Source organism: Athalia rosae, chromosome 1 (assembly GCF_917208135.1).
Source record: "Athalia rosae chromosome 1, iyAthRosa1.1, whole genome shotgun sequence".
Lineage (NCBI taxonomy): Eukaryota > Metazoa > Arthropoda > Insecta > Hymenoptera > Athaliidae > Athalia > Athalia rosae.
The window spans coordinates 23,086,365-23,107,209 of NC_064026.1; the positions used below are offsets into that span (position 1 = coordinate 23,086,365).

The window sequence follows — 20,845 nt, forward strand, 5'->3', positions numbered from 1 at the left end:
TTGTTTCCCTTATCATTATTATTATTTTCTTCTGATTTCGTCTATCTGTCGTCCGAGGTGAATCGAATTCTTCGGTGATTTATATTCTAGTTACGGTCGTTGAATTTACATTCGTTACTTCCATTACCCGTCACACGTTTTAATACTACGATACTTGGATCTGTTTCGCAAGAATTTCATCGAACGCGTCCGACGATCGTTGGCGGGAAGAGTAATCAATTACGTACATTACCCGGAGATGGCGGAATTCAATCTCACTATAGAGTGAACCCGATAATTTCGACGCACCCGATTTGGTCAAAGGTCGGCACTTTCAAACGCAGTCAAGCACGCGCTCGCCAGAAACTGTTTAGCGAGTAACGCGCATTGACTACAGCAAAATGGAAAGGCGAGACGAGACCACATTGTCACAGAGAAGGGTTGAAAAGGAGAGGCTAAGCGGTGACTCGGGTCCGGGTGACGCTTCTCACCTATAAACTTCTCCGATAGACTAGACCCGAAAGGGGGCGGAAAGGGTGAAAGGAGGTGTTTAAACGGAGACTAGGACAATGCTTCTCGCTTCGTCTTCGACGTTAAAATGTAGTCTGAGGAAGAAAATCTGGAACGTCGACTGGTTCGAGACCTACGGTCGAAGGTACTCACGTTGCAAACGCAATTGTGGTGGTAAAGCATTCTGAATCCTTTACGTTGTCGCGCCGAAACCTGGGGCCAAGGCATCGCCAATCCACACAGGTTGATTCGGGGCTTCCCTTCGATTACTTGTCCACTGACGACGTAAGTCCATCCACGTTGTAGACTCACTCCGCACATTCCGTCGCTGGATGCGGTGAAAATGTACCCATCCTTCAGCGCATGTTCCGCGGCTTCGCTCAACTGTGAAGTGGAAAAAAAAAGAGGAAACGTTAAGCTGCGAGTCCTGGAATCTTTGTTTCTTCTACTCGTACTTATGAGAAAAAAAAAAAAATCACCGTTTTCGGTGTGTTGGAGAATGAAATATGAAAATATATCGTTTCGCGAAGATCAAGCGGCACGTCTGTTCTATCCCTGGGTGTAATATACAACCGGCGACACAACCGACGTGACAGCCATCTTGGAGAAAGTGTCGCCCACCGCAACACCCGGAGGGTAGCAGCGTAATTTCAAATTGCACTCGCTCCAGACGTTGGATTCCAGGTGGGATTCGATACATAACATATGATAACGTTATACCGGTCTCGCAAAGTACTGCGAGAGTTTTTACATTTTTCCACGTTTAGACTCATTGATCAAAGGAACCAAGAAGCATAATGAATCGGAGAAAGAAAGAAATATAAAAGCTTCCCTTATTTAAAATCTGGTTCTTCGATTCTTCGCATACGTATTCATCAATGATGAACATTTCTTTACAGAAAACAAAATAAACAATTACTTCGTGAAGCTCGTAAAGATTTTTTCAAGCCCAAATTCGTCTTCGTGCGCGTAATTTTTCATACAGTTTATTCATCTGGATACTAGAGAAACGAAAGAGAATCGACGGGGATTTGAATCAGACGGTTGATGGATGTTATTGATTATGTCCGGTGCAGAAGGGAACGAGACCGGCGCGGCGGGTCGGATCCCCGCTAATTGTTCGGTGGGTGTGGAACCTCAAACATCCGTCGATTCGTCGGACTCGTCGGTTTCCCAACACGACAGATGAGTATTAACGGTATAACGATCGCCTTCTGCTCGCATTCTTCGTTCGCTAGGTTGCGAACCTTGCTGCACCTCGATCGATTCGATACGCATACAAACGCGGTACGATGCGGTCCTTTGTATTTCGCGAAATTCGAAGACTCCACCGTATATTTTACCGAGAGTCATTGATTACCAAAACTCAACCATTGCAACGTTATTTCAACGCTTCGGCGTATGTCTGTCGGATAAAGACCCTTTACACGAATTGCGACACAAATCTGCGGGTCTGGTATCAGGCGTCGGAGTATGAATAATTTGAACATATCTCACAATATAACATGACGCAACACGAGTTAGAGAATGATAACAATGGTGGAGCAAGGTGCGTGTCGGAGAGCGTCGCCGCGTCGCTGGAAAATCTCATTTCAGAGCGGGTCGTCGAATGTCCCGAGAATTTCAGAGGCGAAAGATAAGCCGAGAAGAGAATATCCCGTAAAGCCCCGTTATGTACCATTAGAATAGATCTTTGCGCCATGAATTGGGGAACAAAAAACGTGACATTCTTAGCGTTATATCCTCGGGGCGACTGGTCTGAATCATTTTTTTTACGTTCGCGCATCACATGTCGCGACTGCATCGCGGGTGTAGCGCGAGGTGTAGCGTGAAAACAAAGGATGGAAGTATCGGCGCGTATATCGCTGCAGTAGAGGGTAGAGCCTCGTAAGGAGTCGATTAGCGAACCACAAGTGGGTGAAATCAAGATATAAAACTGGTCTATTCCGGAGGCGAAGCACGCGACGTAATAGGTCCCCGGTAACCACAGTCGTAACCGTAAACGCCGTGTAGAAGATTGCTGCTTTGCGGTCCGCGTATTTCTACAGACGCCACTCCCGCTGCACCTATTCCGCTGCACTGGATCTAATGAATTTTCACATTTACACCGTTCTACGGTGCTACGTACATACATTGTTATCATGAAATCGCAGTTTCGTCTCGGATTCTCTCATGAATTTGAATCCCCAGTGCTTCATTATGAACCTTTGCTACGCGGAGTTTAGTAATTTCGACTGACATACTTGTGATCGAAATCAACTTACTTTGAACTTCTTATGAACCTTCACTCTGTAAGCGCTCTCGTAACTTCCTCCCGGGATGTGCTTCATCACTCTCACCAGAACAACTGGAAAAGAAAAACAAACGAATCAAAGATGAATATGGTATATCAAGAGGATCCGTTACGCAAATTATGTCCGCGCTCCGGCGTTATACTTTGAATAATTCATCGTCGTCCGAACGCTAAATTATATTTCAAGATTCGTTGTAATTGATCATTTCGTAACTTGGCGGGCAAACTCCTCGGCAACGGTATTCAGAGGTCGTGGATATTTATGCGGTTCGGATATTACTGGTAATTAGATCATCGAGACTGAGGTGTATAATACCGAGAGACCCAACCTGTCAAGGTAGTCGTATACTCGTGAGACGAAACATGTTCGTTAGTTGTTCGCCCCCAGAGAACAAACGGAGGGTGTAGTACGTAGGATGTTACGGTCGTATAGATTATGGTCACATGCATGGTTTAGCAGCCGAAACTTGAAACTCCCGCGAGTACCAGTTCCGCGTTGTTGCATTATCCCTAATACCTGATTTCGTTGTAACCGAGCGGAGGTTGTAACGAGAATACTAATGACCATAATTTGTGACAACATAGTTGACGGAGTACGGACGAGAAACATACCCATTGAAGTAGAATCCAAAAAAAAAAAAAAAAAAAAATACAAGAATTGTCCACGGAGATTGACTGTGCATAAACATAATCGTTCCGCGTTTTCATAACACATCAACTGAAACTGACTCGAGTTATTCTACATTCGTCACGGTGTCGTTTGCCGCATTCGCGAAATCGTCGAATTATGCTAATTGAATGCGATTCGCAGACGGTGATGTAATCTTGTCGAACATTCTCTCTTTTATTTTTGCGCTCGTAGCAAATACGAACGTATTTCATCCGGAGATTCAGCGTTCGCCGGAATGAGAACTTGCGAATTTTTCGAATCGATGGTTCGCCGATCATTCGTTCACGAACTGGCATCTGTACTTTTTTTTTTTTTTTCATATTTATCTAAGAGGGCTTCTATATTTGTTATCTCGCACCCTACGCGGGGTTACCAGCGATCTCATTCCTTTACACAGCTTCTCGCGGTGCAGTAACTTCTCCTCTAAAATCTCCGGCCCTCTTTTCTAACGGAAAGTAGCAATATTTGATGAAGTTTGCGACGCCCTCGTAGCCAAACCCCTTCCGCTTTGAAATCGAAGCTCAACGTTTGCGGGCTTAGCGAAACTCCGAACTTTGATTGACTTTGAGAAATACTAGAATGTCTGACTTCTTCGGATTTCAGTATATCGCCCCTGACTCCGGAAATTATAGCATCCCCCGACGAGAAATACCGTGAACAACGAGCGAAACTTCGATCTACCGAAACTGACTGCTATTCCTTGGCGACGCGAGTTCTTAAACAGGTTCTTGTCATCGCTGATCAAGTATAAAGATCACACCAGATTCTCAATTAGATTTCATTTCCTGAAAAGCTTGATAGGCGCAAAGTTTTTAGCCTCGCGAATCGAGACGTTCGGATTGATTCTATCGAAGAGAGTGCCCCGTACGACCATTATTACCATATCATTGCGGTCTGGACCCGAGACAAATCGGAGCGGGTCAAGGATCCTCGTAAAGTTTAGCGTGTATAGTACGCGCGTGAACGCGCTTCCATTCACGGACTAATACTAATTCGGATAATAACGTTGCACCGTGGCTCGTTTCTGGGTTAATTTATCGTACTTGGAAAGTTGGAAATATCATGACGGAATGTTTGAAGCGTGGTATGTATCCAAGAATCGTGGGTGTACAGATTTGTATCTCTGATCAAAGAAGCCGCACACAATTTCCGATAATGCTTTCTGATAAATTTCATTCCGTATAAAAATCTCTTTTATAAACTACGAGTAGAAGTTTATCGAACAACGAATCGGGTGTCTTCTAACGGAGAGAAATTAATGAGGAAGACGCTCAAGAATAATTACATCCGACGATAGCGCGGTACACACCGAATCGATACGTACCGATTGATTCGTATTCACACCGACGGTCAAACCTCTGAAATTATGTAATTTTTCTCCGGCGATAAACTGGAAGCAAGTTCCCGGTATATATACAAGTAGGTACTACATACATTCGTTGAAGTCGTAACGAAATAATTTTCTGACTCTATTTCCCGGTTGTTCCGGCGCAGATCGACGCTTATATCCGTAGCTACGACTCTGACAAGTTTACTCTGACATTGTAAACTCACGGTAACGAACGAGATGTTTATAATGAATATATTTTCATCGTTTTATCCGCATCGATGGGCTGCTTTTTCATATTAATTATTCGTATTTATCCATTTATTTTTCTCGAGTATTACAATGATTACCCGAATACCGAGCTTTCTCATTTCGCTTCTTTCTTTTCTCATCTTTATTTCTTCATAAATTCGAACGGAGGCGCGCAGTCCCGTGCAGAGGAATAATACAGGGCCCGTATATGATTCGATCTCCAGATAAATCCCGATCTCTCTATACACGCATGCACGCACACGTTGTTTGGATAGGATGGCGAGACCATCGACAGAATTAAGCGTCGGCCGAGGATCAAGTGGAATATATACGCGAGGGGACGACAAACCATGGAAGGTGAACGTAGACGGAGAAACATGGTCAGGGATAGGATGAACGGTCGAATAGGATTGCGAAACTCCCGAATAGAAGGTTGAGGAACGCGAAAAAGGTCCTCGTTTGTTCGTACAAAGGCTCAGGTCTTGGAACACACACGAAAGTAACGTAAATGGTCACGTTTCGTATTAACGTACCCATTTGTCAAAATTTCGGACATTTTTATCAAATATACAGTTGCCCCATAGATTCGGGGAAAAAAAAAAAAAAAACTGAGATTCATACGATTGCGACCATTTTCAAAGTTCCTTTTATTCTCAACTCGATGACTCGTTTCACCTGAATCGCGTTTTCTCCGAACGATATTTTCACAACGGATGAAACGTGACGACGAAATAATATAATTCCAAGGTGACGGTACGTCTTGTGCAGCGGAACTGCACAGTCCGACCGAAAGATGTCGAGGTTTTTGCGTCGTTTTTCGGAAAAATTTATCACAGTATCGCGACACCGCCTTGCAAGGGAATTATTTTGGCATCGCGGCACAGGTGTACATCGACGGAGAGATAAAATGGGATTCGTTCGATTAATTGAACTATGGCGGCGTCATAATAGTGCAGAAGTTTGCTCTATCTCGTGAACCGTTTCTTTCATACTTGACCTTCCTCTTCGTGACTCTTCTTATCCTTACTCTACAACATACCATGGACGTATAACATATTTTACACTCAATGTGAGCGGGTGTCGAGTACACGTTGCTTCGAGTACCCGAGGGGGTCCTGCCTTTCGTCGAGGACACTCCGTGAAAACGGTACGGAGTTCGTAAGGCGCATACCTGTATACCTATGTATACGTACGTGAATATGGTCGTATGCGTTATGTATGAAATATATTTACACGGACACACGTGTGTATGATACATATAATTCCGAGTGCCCGGACCAGAACGCAAATGCTCGGGTACGTATATAAGTATACCTATATGTATGTACAGCAGTCCGCCGGGAGACGATAAATTCTATCCAACCAGAGTATAAGAGAACGCCGAGAAATACTTCCGCCGTTTGTTCCCGAATCCTTTATTCCACGCGAAGCAATGGTTCCATTACCAAGATCAATTAGCTTACCACCCAACGCCGCGTCGCTGCAGCTTCTCCGTACAGAGACTTTGGATTGAACTCTTAGACGATATAAACACAGAGGAGTTGCTCTTCACGGTTACTTTATCGCGAGTGCCTATTCAAGTTCATTGAACGACAATTTCGAAAAGACTCGATTTGGACTTTTGAAGCTATCGCCCTTTCTCCGGCCGGGTTCCATTCTTGTCCCGACCTAATTCCGTTGATTAATTTCAACTATAATCGTCCCGAGGATCGACCATAATTCACCGCTGAATTCAATGCCGTTCGAATGAGACGGATTCGAGAAATAAAAAATTTAAAGAAGTATAGAAAAAAATAAATAAATAATGACTAAATAACGAAACAGTAACGGGAGACGGGATTCAACTTTTCATTGGCCAAATGCCAGGGCTATGCTTTATCTCATATTTACTCGGGCGAATTCAGGTCGGTGGTCACCCAGGAGGTTTGAACATCGTTCGATGAGAGATCGTATGTACCCATCTGCACGCCAACAAACCAGATACCAGGTACCAACTACCAGTTACCGGCTAATCCAATCCCTGATGGATTGATCTCAATTCTGTTTTACTCGGCAAAGCGTCTAATATAGCTGGCGTACGCAAATGTTGATCGGCGTGTATAAACACGTGTAATCGGTAAGCGATCCACGTCAAAATCACGTGACCGAAACTTTGACTTGCTCAAAATCCGTTCGGACTATACGTCGCATTTATGAAGATATTTTAGGGTTTCGGTCAGTCTGCAACGCAGAGTGGTGTTCGCCATTCGGCGTGCAAATATCGATCGTCTATTTCCATCCGACTTACGTATCAATTGAAGCGGTGTTCGAGGCGACTGGGTTTGTCCGTCTCCTTGGAATAGATTTATTTTTCAGGATTTCTCGGATAAATAATGCGAGAAAAAAGAGAAAGAAAAAATAAGTAAGGAAAAACTTATCACCCCGCTGAAGGGCTTCGAATAACGTGTTCCAACATTGAAGAATTCTAAATTCGACCTGTATATCTTCGGCATTTTTTACTTCCCTCATTCCCTCGTTAAAACGGCGTATAGGCGAAGAATTCCCCACGGGATTATTGGAGTTCAAGCACGATCGAAACCTCGTTACCGCGAATTATACTACGCGGTGGTGTTACTCCGAGACCTCAAGTTCGATTTTCAATTCAGAAATATTCGTTTTCCCGTTTTAAAAGCTATTGCAAAAAAGCTGTTTGACATTCTCAGGGCAACCGCGTTTCGCGACCCTTACCACCCCTCGCTCGGTATTACTAAATTTACAACACATTAGCAGAGAATACTTACCGAATTCAGCGCGACAGAACTGCGTCTGGGGATGGGTATACTGACAGCTGCAGGCATCGACTCTTTGCGAAGGCGATAAAACTATCGCCAAAAACGCGAAGAGACTCCAGCTAATTGGCCACCGCATCTGAAATTCAACAAAAAATAAAACAACGTTTACAAAAATCAACTATTAAAAATTTATTTCCTATGATTTATTGGCGTCAGGTTTAAAAAGATGTCCTCTCCCTCGTAAATAAAGTCGACGCACGTCGGTTACTCGATTTTTAATTGAACGTAGAGAATATAAAGATGTTCAACGGAAAAAAAAAGGGCCAAAGTTCAGTTGGCAAGGTTTGACGGGAAGTATTTTCCGACCTTACACGTCGGGTTATCGACCTCTTTTAAACGGCTCGTGAACCCTGGTCTGCAACCTGAATATTTAAAAGGCCACTTCACATTTTAGCAGGCTCCTGTCGTCCTCTTCATCGTTCTCGTCTCCAAGAAGTTCGATTCCCGAATCGACAACGACTCCAAGCGTATCTCGTTCTCCCTCCTTCCCAACTTTTCTACTTTGAATTTCACCCGTATATACGTGTTGAGCGGATGTCGTGTATACGAATTCCGATTTTAATTACGTTTCAAACTCGACTGACTTTTTTTTTCCTCTCCTCGTTACACGTCAGCTAGAATCGTGCCAATGTTGCCGGAGTCCGTTCGACTCGGGCGACCGCTCGATGCGGATATAATACCACATCGCACGAATTTCAGTAATATACCAGGTAATAGACCTCGGCTAGTAAATCGAGTTTAATTAACCGCGATTTCTTAGGTCTCTCAAATACTTATCTACCATGGGATATGCGTATGCATTATACGGTCACGCGATTACTTCACTTCACGACAAAATGTATTATATATTCGTGACACCTCATATACAAATTTTTATGTGAATCAAAAAAAAAAAAAAAAAAAAAAAAAAAAAAAAAAAAAAAAAAAAAAAAAAAAAAAAAAAAAAAAAAAAAAAAAGAAAGAAAGAAAAAGATCACGCAGTCCTTTTCGAGAAAATTTTTCACGTGGCTGTTGTTATAGAATTTTTATTACATTTTTTATGTCAGCTAATTTTTCTGTAAAATATAGAGATGAAAATGTGTTCATTTTTCTAACGATCGATCGGTGCGCTACGGGTTCTGAATAAATAATGTGCGGATTAAATTTACCGTCGTAAAACAGACGCATGCATCGATTATTAGTGACAGATTCCCGTATAGCTTGATAGGTGGTAAATGGATATTATCATAGATATGCTAGAAGTCTCGATGTAACGATATTGACATAATCGATGTATGAATTTATCCGTTTGAAATGTTTCTGAGGTTGAGTTCAACCGGGGATTGGCATTTCTCAGTTCCATTTGATCTTAAAAGTATATCGACAATCTTAATCCGTTAAACCAGGTTCGCATGGTATACGAAATAGGCTAATCCCTTCGTCGGGTTAATCGATACACTTGAGAAATACACGACTCCCGCGCATTCGAAGTATGTACATGTGTACTTTCTGTCGAATACTCAACTTATATCCTTATAGTTATTAGTCGCTTGACCGCACGCCATTATTGATTATGATAATTTTCCATACGGTCAGCACTCGTCGCGCTTTGGCGCAACGCCGTGAGAAAATTCGAAATTCATCGGGAGCGAGTAAATTCCTTACATGTATAGTGGCCCTTCGAATCTACGGCGAAGTTTTCAATTGGAATCTGGATGCGACCCTACGAGTTTTCGGCTGTTGATTACACCCGCTCGCGTATAACTCCGGTATACGTGTACGGATGAATCGATATTGTTACCGTTACCATCATTATACCAGTTAAATGCGAGGCAAAGGTCAAAGATCAGCATATAAATGATGATCCTCGTACAAACACTTGTCGACATTGTTGAAGAGGTCAGGTTCGATAAGGTCAAGTGAAAGCAAATATCGCGATATCGTAATTCAATTCCTCTACAGGCGCGGAGTGTAGGACAACAATAATGGAAGAATTGATTTTGTGCCACCGGAAATCCGATGAAGGACATGGACGCGAGGAGCCGCGGACAGATTGTTGATTGGAAATACTTCGGACGAAGTCGTCGAGCTTCCCGTGCAGCGAACTTGACGCGCGGTATTTCCCTCTTTGATCTCACGTTCGTCGCCCTCCTTCTCAAGTGCGGACAATCCAACGCACGCTACACTCCGATAGGCTGATTTCTCCGTACCAAAAAGGGCTGTTTCGTCCCAAATCAGCGCCCGTTACGTCGTTAGAAATCGACAATTTCAATTAACCTATCCGTCCAATTGTTTAATCATTGAATTACGCGCGTTACCTGCTGCACTCTTACACCACAGATTCCTCGGTTATAATCCGCTACGATATAGGTAAACCGCGTAAATAGACACGGTGAATCAGTTTCTAGTTGGAATGCGCGAGATGGAAGTGAACCTATGAATAGAATTACTTAATAGAAGATCCTATTAGGAGTGGTTCGGCTTTCATCTCACGCGCGCGGCGCGAACTTCCTCGCACACACTGTACACGATATACAGTTATACAGCTTCGCGTGGATGAGGACGTCCGTTCGTTAGTGCCGCTATTTGAGTGCCATACGGACCTTTAAACGCGCCATTTACTTGTCAGTAAGATTCAGTTTTCCCGAGTTTCTTCTCGAGTACTCTTAGGAAATGTGACCGAAAAAACAAAAAAAAAAACGAAAAAAAAACCAAAATAAATTAAATTGATCAGAATCTTGCAACGCTTAGAGTTACTCACGTACTATTAAAACCATAGCAATTAGCGCGTGTACCACGCCCGTCAACGTCTAACGCGTAGAGGACTTTCAACCGTATACCTATACCTACGTGTCGAGTTACACACGTACGCTCGACTGATTCTCGCCCGCATTATCTTGCCAAGACGTTTTCTGAGAGGCAAGTTTTCCTCGGCACTTCAAATCGGGGTGGTCCTGGTCCCGATGTATCCTGACCTATCACCATCACGCCGGATGAAAAAATCGACACAAAAATAAAGTGAAAATAAATGGATCGCGTAGAGTTATATTTGTTCGTCGCGTGGCTCGGTTTTAACTTCTCCGTACGCAACGAGTCGATGATAATCTTACGGAAGCTACTAATCCGGTCTAGTTTATCGTCGTCAGCTGAACCGATTCTAAAGATAGTGTTTTCTACCGAATGCGCTTACCGCTGGAGGGTGCGGCTCTCGTGCTCACTGTCACGTTTTCTTTAAATGTACGTGAGAAAAAAAAGGGGAAAAAAAAGGGAAAAAAAAAAATATATTAAAACGAGCGTCGCGAACGTGGAGGGTGTAACCACCGGCGCGGCGTGGCGCCGACGAGGTTGAACGTAACGGCGGAAAAAAACGTACGTGCACGTCACTCATTCATGTCGCCGTTTATTGTGTAACGCCTGAATGTGGTTCCTAGATGAAATATAAGAAAAAAAAAAAAAAAAAGTGTACGTACGGCGGCGGCGGCGGCGGCGGCGGCGAGGGAAGACTTTCAACTTTACTAATGGCCTTGTCCTCTCGTTAGAAAAACATATCGCGGTGAAATATTGGTTGCTAATAGACCGTCGTTCGGTTCTTTTTTTCTTCAGAGTTTTTCCTCCCTTCCTCTCCACGGATTTTAACCAACCCCGATAGGCCGATGTGATAGATCGTACCGAAAGCACGTGCCGTACGTACGGATAGTTCTAATTCGAGACCGCTACAACTTTTAACGCCAGACGTCAAAGTTTTTCCTTTCACTATTTTTTTGTTCTACGAACCACAACAGAAAAGCTATAGTTGAATATAGTAGACCTAAGAACGTTCGTCACGTTTTCCCGGTGAAATATATTTTTTTTTTTAATTTATTTCTCAGCTTAATTATATATTTATCGTGTCAGTCGAAAACTTTGTTCTTATACCTACTGTATACCAACATCGTGTTGGTTTGAAAATTGATAATTAAATTTGACGGTTATGACCGACCCATTAAAAGTTTAAAAAAAAATTAGTCCACGAGGCTTTGGCTCGAAATTTGTTTATTATTTTTTTTAAATCCGTTACGTTGGTGTATTTTACGACAATCTTTATGAAATCTCTGGTTATATAACTCGACATGGACCAGTGCTTATAATTCAAATTTACAACGTTTTTGAGCTCCGTATACTATATTTATTTTTCCGGCGATGTAAAAAGTTTTAGCTGCTAGGAGGGATACATAAATGGGAAGTAGATTTTGGTTTTTTCTTTTCTCCATTTTTTTTTCTTTTTTGACACAGCGCTCTTCCGTAGAAACAACACCCATCCCGTTTAGTATCAACGTGCAAGAAATGATGGTAATAAAATTTTAACTGCCAATGAACCCTGGAGCTCTAAAATTGAGCTGTTTGTACGCGCGTATTTTTCTACCCATGTATGCACTGCACCGCCGGAACTGCACTTCGTAGAACTGCGGAATAATAATTTAAATCAACCTCACGTTCGGTCTGCTTCGAGCAGTTTTCTCTCTCCCTTTTTTCATCGACGAGGAAACCTTTGATATTATACAAGCAAAGCTGCTATAATTTTCAGATGAAATATGAGTCCGTCCACGTGCAACGTATGTACACGGAATAATTTTTCTCTTCTTGCTTTTCCTTATCGCATCGTTTTTTTTGCAATGTATTCCCACCAGAAATTAATCTGCATTCGATAAATTTTCATCTGTTTCTATAATCGGTGGAGATCGCGTCACAAAGGTGGTGGGAGTTTTCATTATACTCTTCTTCATAATTTGTTGGAACGTTGCTGCGAAAAGTTTGAGATGATTTTCTCTCGTCTTGGAGTGTCAGCGGTATTATGTTTTTCGCGAAATTCAAAGCAAAATTAACCCATGCGGTTCGCGATTTATCTCCTTTCTGTTCGCTGTTTTTTTTAAGTTCGAACCGTACGACGCTTAGACTCCACCATTTCGCAAACGGATTGCTCCGCGAAAAGAAAAAACATCAAACGATCTTCGTCCAAAGTAAAAGTCGACGTGTGCAAACGCCGAGCGTCTGTATCCTGCAGCTTCACGTTAAAAAAAAAACAAAACAAAACAAACCAAAACAAACAAAATGACAAAACAAACAAAAAAAGAGATACGACCTCGGCACAAGGAGCATTGGAGGTACTCCGCGGCAATACCTTATTCACTACATGAAGTCACCTACGAACCGAACACCGGTGATGTAAGGAAGTTTACTCAGAGCTTGCGAGAATATTTTTCTACCGCTGCAGCTGCTTGTAAAACTGCACCGCTGAAAGAGTAGCTTCTCCTCCAGGCACCCGGTTCGATCGCCTCGGATTGGCCAAAGGTTCTACCTATATACACAGGGTGTGCCGTGTTGAATGAGAGGGGTTTTTCATCACTTCGAAAACTATTTCTCTCGCCGAAATTACCTTGAATATTTGGAGCCAGTGGAACTGAATCAAACTTCAATATGATCCGAATGAAATTTTCCGAAAAGATTTCATCATTTGGCGTCCCGCTGATCGTTCTGAAATATTTTCGACGCGATGAACCGTTATCGAAGTAATGGAGTCCCTCGTTCGAAATCGAACACTCCGTACGTGCATTCGTGTCGTACGTGTAACGTAGGTACGTACATAGCTATACTATAATATGTTTCGCTTTTCCGTATTCTACGTATGAAACGACTTCTGCAGCCTCTTTCCCCAACGGAATTTATCTTATAGCCCTTCTCTTATCTTTTCCGATCCAACAAAGCAATTGAATTTCCCCTCTCACTCGGCTCTTTTCATCGCTCTGCAAAAGCCGTTACAGGCATCAAGAGGGCAAGCTACTCGCATAGGTATACATGTACATACGTCTGAACGTCTTACTGTGGGAAAATTTGTCTAGAATTCATTCTAAAAATCTTCTGCACGGAAGTTGGTAGCCACGATCTTCGCTTCGTTGCTTGATTTATTTCCTTATACAGGGTGAATCCTTCAACTCTGTCAACCCGTCAGGGGTATGTTGGGGCTGCTCAGACAAGCATTTTGAGGTAACTTACTTATGGTCGGAAACTCCTCCTAACGGCTGTGGAGGGCTTTGAAGTTTTGTTTTTTAAATTTTAAAAAAAAATTTTTTTTGTTTTTAATTTTTTCTTTATGGTACCCAGTTTCCCTCGCGTGACGATTAACTGCAGAGAAAACTTGCCTGTGGGGAAAAGGTCGGTTTGGGAACCGTTCACGATACCAGCGTTGCGCAGCGAGTGAATTCGAATCATTGGCGCGGTACGCATAATGCACATCTGTTAGCTCGACCCAAGTAAGGCGGTTCATGATTACTCGACTTGTCATTGTACCGATGAGACACTAAGAAGTACGTTTTTTAGCGCAGAACAAACCATTACGTTCGAATCCGAGCGAAAGTAGGAGCAACCCCTGGGTACGAGAAAAAAAAAATGAATGAATAAATAAATTTTGAAAAAAATCTTCAAAGCCCTCCACAGCCGTTAGAAGGAGTTTCCGACCATAAGTGTGTTACCTCAAAATGCTTGTCTAAACAGCCCCAACATACCCCTGACGGGTTGACAGAGTTGAAGGATTCACCCTGTATACATTTCTCGCAGTGTGTTCATAAAAGTGGATCAGAGACGGAAGGAAATAGGTCGGTCGAAAGATCCGCTCTCCTCGAGAGTACGTATAGAAATAAGAACGAATCATTCGTACGATATCGTCGACGGATGAAGAAAGTGTTGACCCCCCCCGCGGTAAGGGAGCAAAGGGTTAGCCGCACGGGCATCTTTCTGAGGAGGTCATACATAAATCACGTATCATTCGCGATATATAAGGCGCGGGTAGGTATTTACCTTATGCCGTCCAGGTATTATTAACCATTCGCGAATGCAGCAGTCGAGTCGGATCTATCACTTTCAATAAATCTTTCAACCCCGCGTTCGTAGTTGGTTGCGTTACCTGCACGCGCAAACCTTGTAATCATCGTTTCTTGTATATTTATGTTGCATTTATCTCCAGCAATCCAGACTCGGTTATATCGGCGATAAAGCTTTATAATTTGACGTACCGTTAGAGGTTTCTCTATACGGCACTTTACGGTGAAAATACCTTTTGTATGAAATGCGTGTAGCGGGGTAACGTGTAACATTACATGTTTATATCGGTGTTATTTCACATCTCATCTGTTTTCTAGTAGTTGTTTTACGTTTACCTTGTATTATATGGGACCCGCGATGAGGTTTATTTTCAGCGCGTTAGAAGGGCGAGCTGGTTTGGAACACTTTGGTTATACGCGCTGGTAAATCACCTAGTAGTCTGTTTCGGAATCCAGAACTAAATATCCGGACGAGAAAAATAAAAAAATGACAAAGATAAAATAGTATAGTGTGAAACAAAAACGAAGGAAAGATTATATCGGCGTGGCTTCTACGCGGAGAATTACCTATCTTGAGAGAATGAAGTGCCGCTAAAGTTTGGGAAAAGTGAACCTTATCGGTACACGTTATAAACTAGACTAGGAAAAACCGAAAGAAAGCTCGAATCCGCGTAGTAGGTACGGCGCGTCGTTGCTGTGCACAATCACGATAGAATTGGGGGCTTAATTTTGAATTTGTCCGATATATTGTCCGAATGCAGAAGGGAATATTATATAGATACGTTGGAGATACACCAAAATGGCGACACAGCGTTCGCACCCAGACATTGCATTAAAATTTAGCACAACGTTTAAATATTCATGCAGCAAATATGTTTGCAACCCAAGTTTTCAACATTAATATTTTAAGCGAGACTTGGTTACGCCCGAGAGGATTTATTATAATTTTGCTAAGAATGTACGAATGAACTCATTAGTCTTGAATACCTCAGTTGATTACCGCCGAGTAAAATTTGCCACTGAATTAGAGGCTCTTTGATCCGATTCTTCGTCGCACAAATCCGGTACCTCGCGATAAACTCGCGATCATTTTTTTCTAAAATTTTCTTTCAATTTATCATCGAAACACCGAAATATCCGAGGTAGTAAAACGAATTTCCCTTCGTTCGTTGAATCTCCACGCTTTGGCGGTTGAGAATTTTATCCCATTACATCGACGATATGCCGCACCTCGCGAGCCGTTCGTTGGACAGGTCCGATCTGCAGGGTCGCGGAGGTAACAAGGCGTGTGATCAATGGGACACCGGTAATGGATCAATGCCACGGTGTCCTTCTTGTCTCTGCCGTACACGTTACCCCGCTGTCAAACCGACTGCGGCAGAAGGTTCCCTCGAGGCAACGTTTTACTCGCTCAGTTGCCATCGCTCATTTCGATATACCTTCGACGGAATTTATCGGGGAACTTAACCGGTAATTAGGCTTCGGAATGGAATCGACGCGTTGACGTGGGTCGGTGGAGATATAGCGAAAAAAGAAAAAAAAATTGATAATTCGCTTTCAGTGGACTTTCTTTTTTTTTTTTTGCGTTCTCGAAATCACGGATCGCGCCGTGTAATGCGGGTATAAAAATAGTGAACTCTTGCACGACACCGCGTTGCGGAGAGGATTATTACGGGAGTTTTTCGGTAATCGCGAATACCGGAATTTTTGAGCCACGCTTAATCACGAAAATACCTGTCGGTATGTATGTGTACCGCTCTGTGGAATGGCGTAGAAATGTTCGGATAATATTAATCCTCATAATCCCGATTCGTCCGGAGTGAATTTTATAGAGTGCAGGACTTTTTATACGTATATGCCTCTCTACGCGATGCAAAGTTTTTCGACGACTTCCGAACGCGGATTGCTTGCAGCTGCACTTCGGTTCCATTCGAATTTCGGAATGTCATCGCGGGCGTTCCAAGTTCGGTCGAATGTGCTTTCGCGACAAAACTTGAGACTGTAATATACGGGGCTGTTGTCACGAAGAAACATATAGGCGACTATATACTTATACCCTTATCGAGGGCAAAAGTGGGCCGTTTAATCGCCGTAGCTATTCATCGATTCCTCAAGGCGTGTAATCGATTGTTATCCAGGCTGCTCCGAGGTATATAACGCGCCGGTAGACCCGACGGCACTCCCGACGGGCGTCCTTTCGTCTCCGCGGTGACGCCCCAAAGACATTCTATCTATAGACGACTCGCGACGATAATGTAACGCGATAACGACCAAGAACCACTACCCTAGTGACACAGCTTTCTCGAAGATTCTCACCCCGTTATACCTTATCTTAAGTTCTGCGACTCAAACGAGGGTTTCGACCGGTGTGCTTGAAAAAAATCGATCAACTGTCCTCGTTGACCCGCACGTGACGTAATTGAGATTGAGCTGTGTCACGTGTTCTCCAAACTTACGTATACCCGTGCATACATTTCAGCCTAAACGGTGACCGAACGTTGATAAATTCTCACTTCGTAACCACCTGAGTACCGTTTAACCATCTTCAGAATCGTCATTTAGAGTTCAGATAGACGATAGAATAAATTGTTCTTGATTCAATACGTCGTAAATTTTTCCCTCATTCGGGAGTAATCAATAGCGGATTAAAATTTCGACAGATCAAATCCGCATCGGTCCGAATATAATACAAAGAGATTTGATCCCAAGCTGATTAGAGTAATTAGATTTTCCCTAGCAGCAGCACGCGCGTTCTTTCCGCATTGAAATATCGATTCTATAGCAACGGCACGCACCTCGCCACCGGGAGATCAATCAATGCCAAGCTGACCTCAAACCGAATAGTCCGACTGAAATTGTCAGCTTATCAGAAATTAGGGAGCATCCTGTCCGATCGTTTTACCGAGCTTGCGGCATTCGGTATACCTAGGAGACTTGCAGGTGTTTTCGATGGCTGGCTTAGACTGCGGAAATTCGGTGAACTCGAGGAAATCGCCGCGACTCGGGGTGAATTTGCTGATCCTAGAAGACAATTGACGCGTTGTTATATCCGATCGTGACATCTACGGTAACCGCCGACGGACGAATCGCCGCGTAGGCAGATCCGCGCAATTGCTGGAAGCTGTACGCTATTCCAAGTTCATCGTAATTGCACAGGCGGTATCGTCGCCGGGATGCACGAATTTAGCGAAATGTAAAAAATCTCGACTCGAAGGCTAATTGAATTTGAAAATGATGAATGAAACGGCATCTGATCTTTGGATCTGCATTTCACTTGGCACTCATAAAGGGCAGTTGAGCTAGCGCCTACTCGCTCACGTTGAAGAGTAACACGCCCATCAGAAATCAGAGTCAACGTGACCCTGATCGGTCCGGTTGATCGTTCGGTTTGCCATCGGTTGAAGATGCGACGTAAACCACTAAATTTCGTGGCTGCATGGGAGGATCCGCTGCTTCTGATTTGTGGTTTTATCTGCATACGCGTGTGTGTGTGTGTGTGTGTACGTATATACTCGCATATTCGAGTACACTTCAATCCGTTGCGAGCAATCGCGTGCGCTAATAACGGATGGGCGTAGGGAACCTTTACACATCATTTCTGAATCGGTATATTCCATTCTGTTTTTTACAACAACCGGCGTAAATAAACGGCCGGACCATTTACACGCCGCGTGTCATTTGACCCGGTGAAAAGTGTGATGGTAAAATTAAAAATTTCCGATTAAATTTTGAAACTTCGCCCATGACTCAGAAAATTCCTTACAAAATAAATATGTATACTTGCGTTGCATTCGCGTGTGAAGTTGACGTTAAACTTGAGACGGTCGAAGTCGTTTTGCAAGCTTGTACGGATAGCGGGTGAAAATGCGCTCCAAGTTAATCCATAAACTGTAATTCCCGGATATTTTCTCAAACATACATACGCGTGCAGCGGCGGTATATTATACGTATATATGTACGGTATACTGGAAGGTGCACTTAATCAGTAGTCCGTTTGACGTCGGTTTCGACTCGGCAGTAACTTAGAGAAACCGCAAAAGCTTCGTATTATTACACGACGTATTAACTCAATGCTTACACCGACGTCGTTTCAATCTGTCCTGCAAACAGTACCGCACATTCACAAACAGTACTTACATCTACTTTCCCAGGTAATTCGCTGGTAAAACTGAGTGTTTACCGTACTGTTTCGATTATTTTTCCTTTGTTTTGTTTTTTTTTTTTTTTTTTTTTTTCTTTTCTCTTAATCCTCATTACCTGTCCGCAATTCATACACGCCCACAAAATTACTAGGAAAACGGTGCGGGTTACGTGCCGCGAGACGCCGCTGAGCTTTTGGGACGGAGGGGCGATGAGGGAAAAGCGAAAAAGGCAGGAAGGGCGGAGCGGGGGGAAGAGAGGGTCTTTGACATCGCGTCCACATATTATAGAGAGCTTTTGTGTTGTAACGGGAACAGAATTACGTACGCTTTACGTGTGATACACCAAAGCTCCTGGCGTGAGCTCGCAATATTTAACCATACGGGTGTAATAAAACGGAATAGTTATATCAAAGGGAATCTCACACGTGTGCGTGCGTACGATGCGGAATATAACCCATGAGTGAATGTTATATGTTCACCTATAGATATACTGCATCCGCGGAAAAAATTTCATTAATTATCGAACATTGTTATACATATGTATCTCGCTGCTATTTCAATCGTGAATTCAACGTTACTTTGTACAATCGGGTATACGAGCGTAAAGCTCTCTATCGTTCGTTACAGTTATTTAAAGTTTAACAGCGCCAGCGCGTGTGCTCGTGAACGAACAATTATTTGCTCTGAGGGTATTTATTAAGCTCGCTATCAACCCCCCGTATACCTCTTCTTCGGAGCTTAGAGAACGATAAAATTGCTCGTACGTGCCCTCCAACGGCGCTTTAAACGTTGACAAGTTAACAAGGCTCGGGTGTAACGCGCGTATAAATTTTTCGACCGATGCGGGATGGCGTAAATCCAAGAAGTGAATTTTCGCCAAGTACAGACACATACCGAGGACTTCGGCCCCAATCGGGTATTCGCCGACCGAATTCAAAGTGTTAATAATTCTCGAGGCGCTCGATTCGTGGTGAGAATTCGCAGTGAAAATCTTGAAGGGAATTCGCCGCATCGCGGTTCGTTATACAGCCGCCCTTGGACAAATCGTTGGAAGTGACGTCAGCGTTTCACGGATTGAGACCGATTCGATTGTCGCTGTTGATGTCTTCTCTCTTTTGTTTTCATTTCTCCTTTCGGACGATCGTATCGACGAATCGGATCGGTTACGTGGGGAATTGAGAGAATTTTAAATCGGTTCGATATCGTCGTCCACACCCCGGTGAGTCGGCACAGGGAATCGCGATTCGCTGATCCGATGCACTTCATGCATCATCATGCAAAACGAATTGATTGAAGCTGATGTCATTGAAGGGGAGGGCGCTCGATCGCCTTATCATTGTCGTATGTAACAATGCCGTGATCATTCCCCAATGACAACGCGACCGCGGCGGCAATAACGACGAACTTATGAATAACAAGCTCGTCGATTCGCTGCCCCGCGTACACAACGTAACATTATCGTCCACGTAAGTACGTATGTATGCGAGGAGTATAACTCACGTTGACGTCATTTCGTACGAGAATATCTTACGGTGACCCGTATGATCGCGATGCGCAACCCACTCCGCCTGATTCAGGTACAAATTATACCTCTGCAACAGATGATGAGATCTTCCAGTGAATCACAAGATTTCCCTACCTCCCTCTAACAAGGGCTCAGCTCCAAGACCGCGTGACCGAAATGACAACGTAGTCCGGTGAAGTCACTTGGCGATAGTATGAATATATTTGAGCAAAAGTTTAGTATGCATGTGAGTATTGTAGGTATACGCATGTGTCGGGGAACGTAGGTCTCGCGGGTTGAATAAAAGATTTACGGATATTTGGAGGAGTTAAGTTTTCACCTCTATCGTAAAATGCGATCGTATTCCAGCTGCTTGATTTTTGTTTTTTTATCTCATATTGGAATTTGATACCTTCGAATAAACGAGTATAAATCAAACCGGAGGCCAAGCTGTGACAAAAAAGTGGATAACGAGTTGAACTTTGTTAATTTATTTAATTTTCT

At 43.3% G+C, this 20,845-nt stretch overlaps 2 protein-coding genes across 3 annotated transcripts in view; one reads left to right on the forward strand and one right to left on the reverse strand.

The window, feature by feature from the left end:
* LOC105691327 (synapsin) overlaps positions 1-20,845 on the forward strand; it is a gene marked incomplete at its 5' end in the record, with an annotated part of 93,613 nt that overhangs the window by 18,108 nt on the left and 54,660 nt on the right. The gene's annotated exons all lie outside the window — the stretch shown is intronic.
* Positions 1-20,845, reverse strand: part of LOC105691372 (metalloproteinase inhibitor 4) — a 49,705-nt gene that overhangs the window by 2,747 nt on the left and 26,113 nt on the right. For both annotated transcript variants that reach the window (XM_048660088.1, XM_012409787.3), the window contains exons 2-4: positions 7,812-7,938; positions 2,754-2,836; positions 643-873 (exon numbers count right to left, since the gene is read on the reverse strand). In XM_048660088.1, the coding sequence (XP_048516045.1) occupies positions 643-873; positions 2,754-2,836; positions 7,812-7,938 (441 nt within the window). The remainder of the gene's footprint in view (positions 1-642; positions 874-2,753; positions 2,837-7,811; positions 7,939-20,845) is intronic.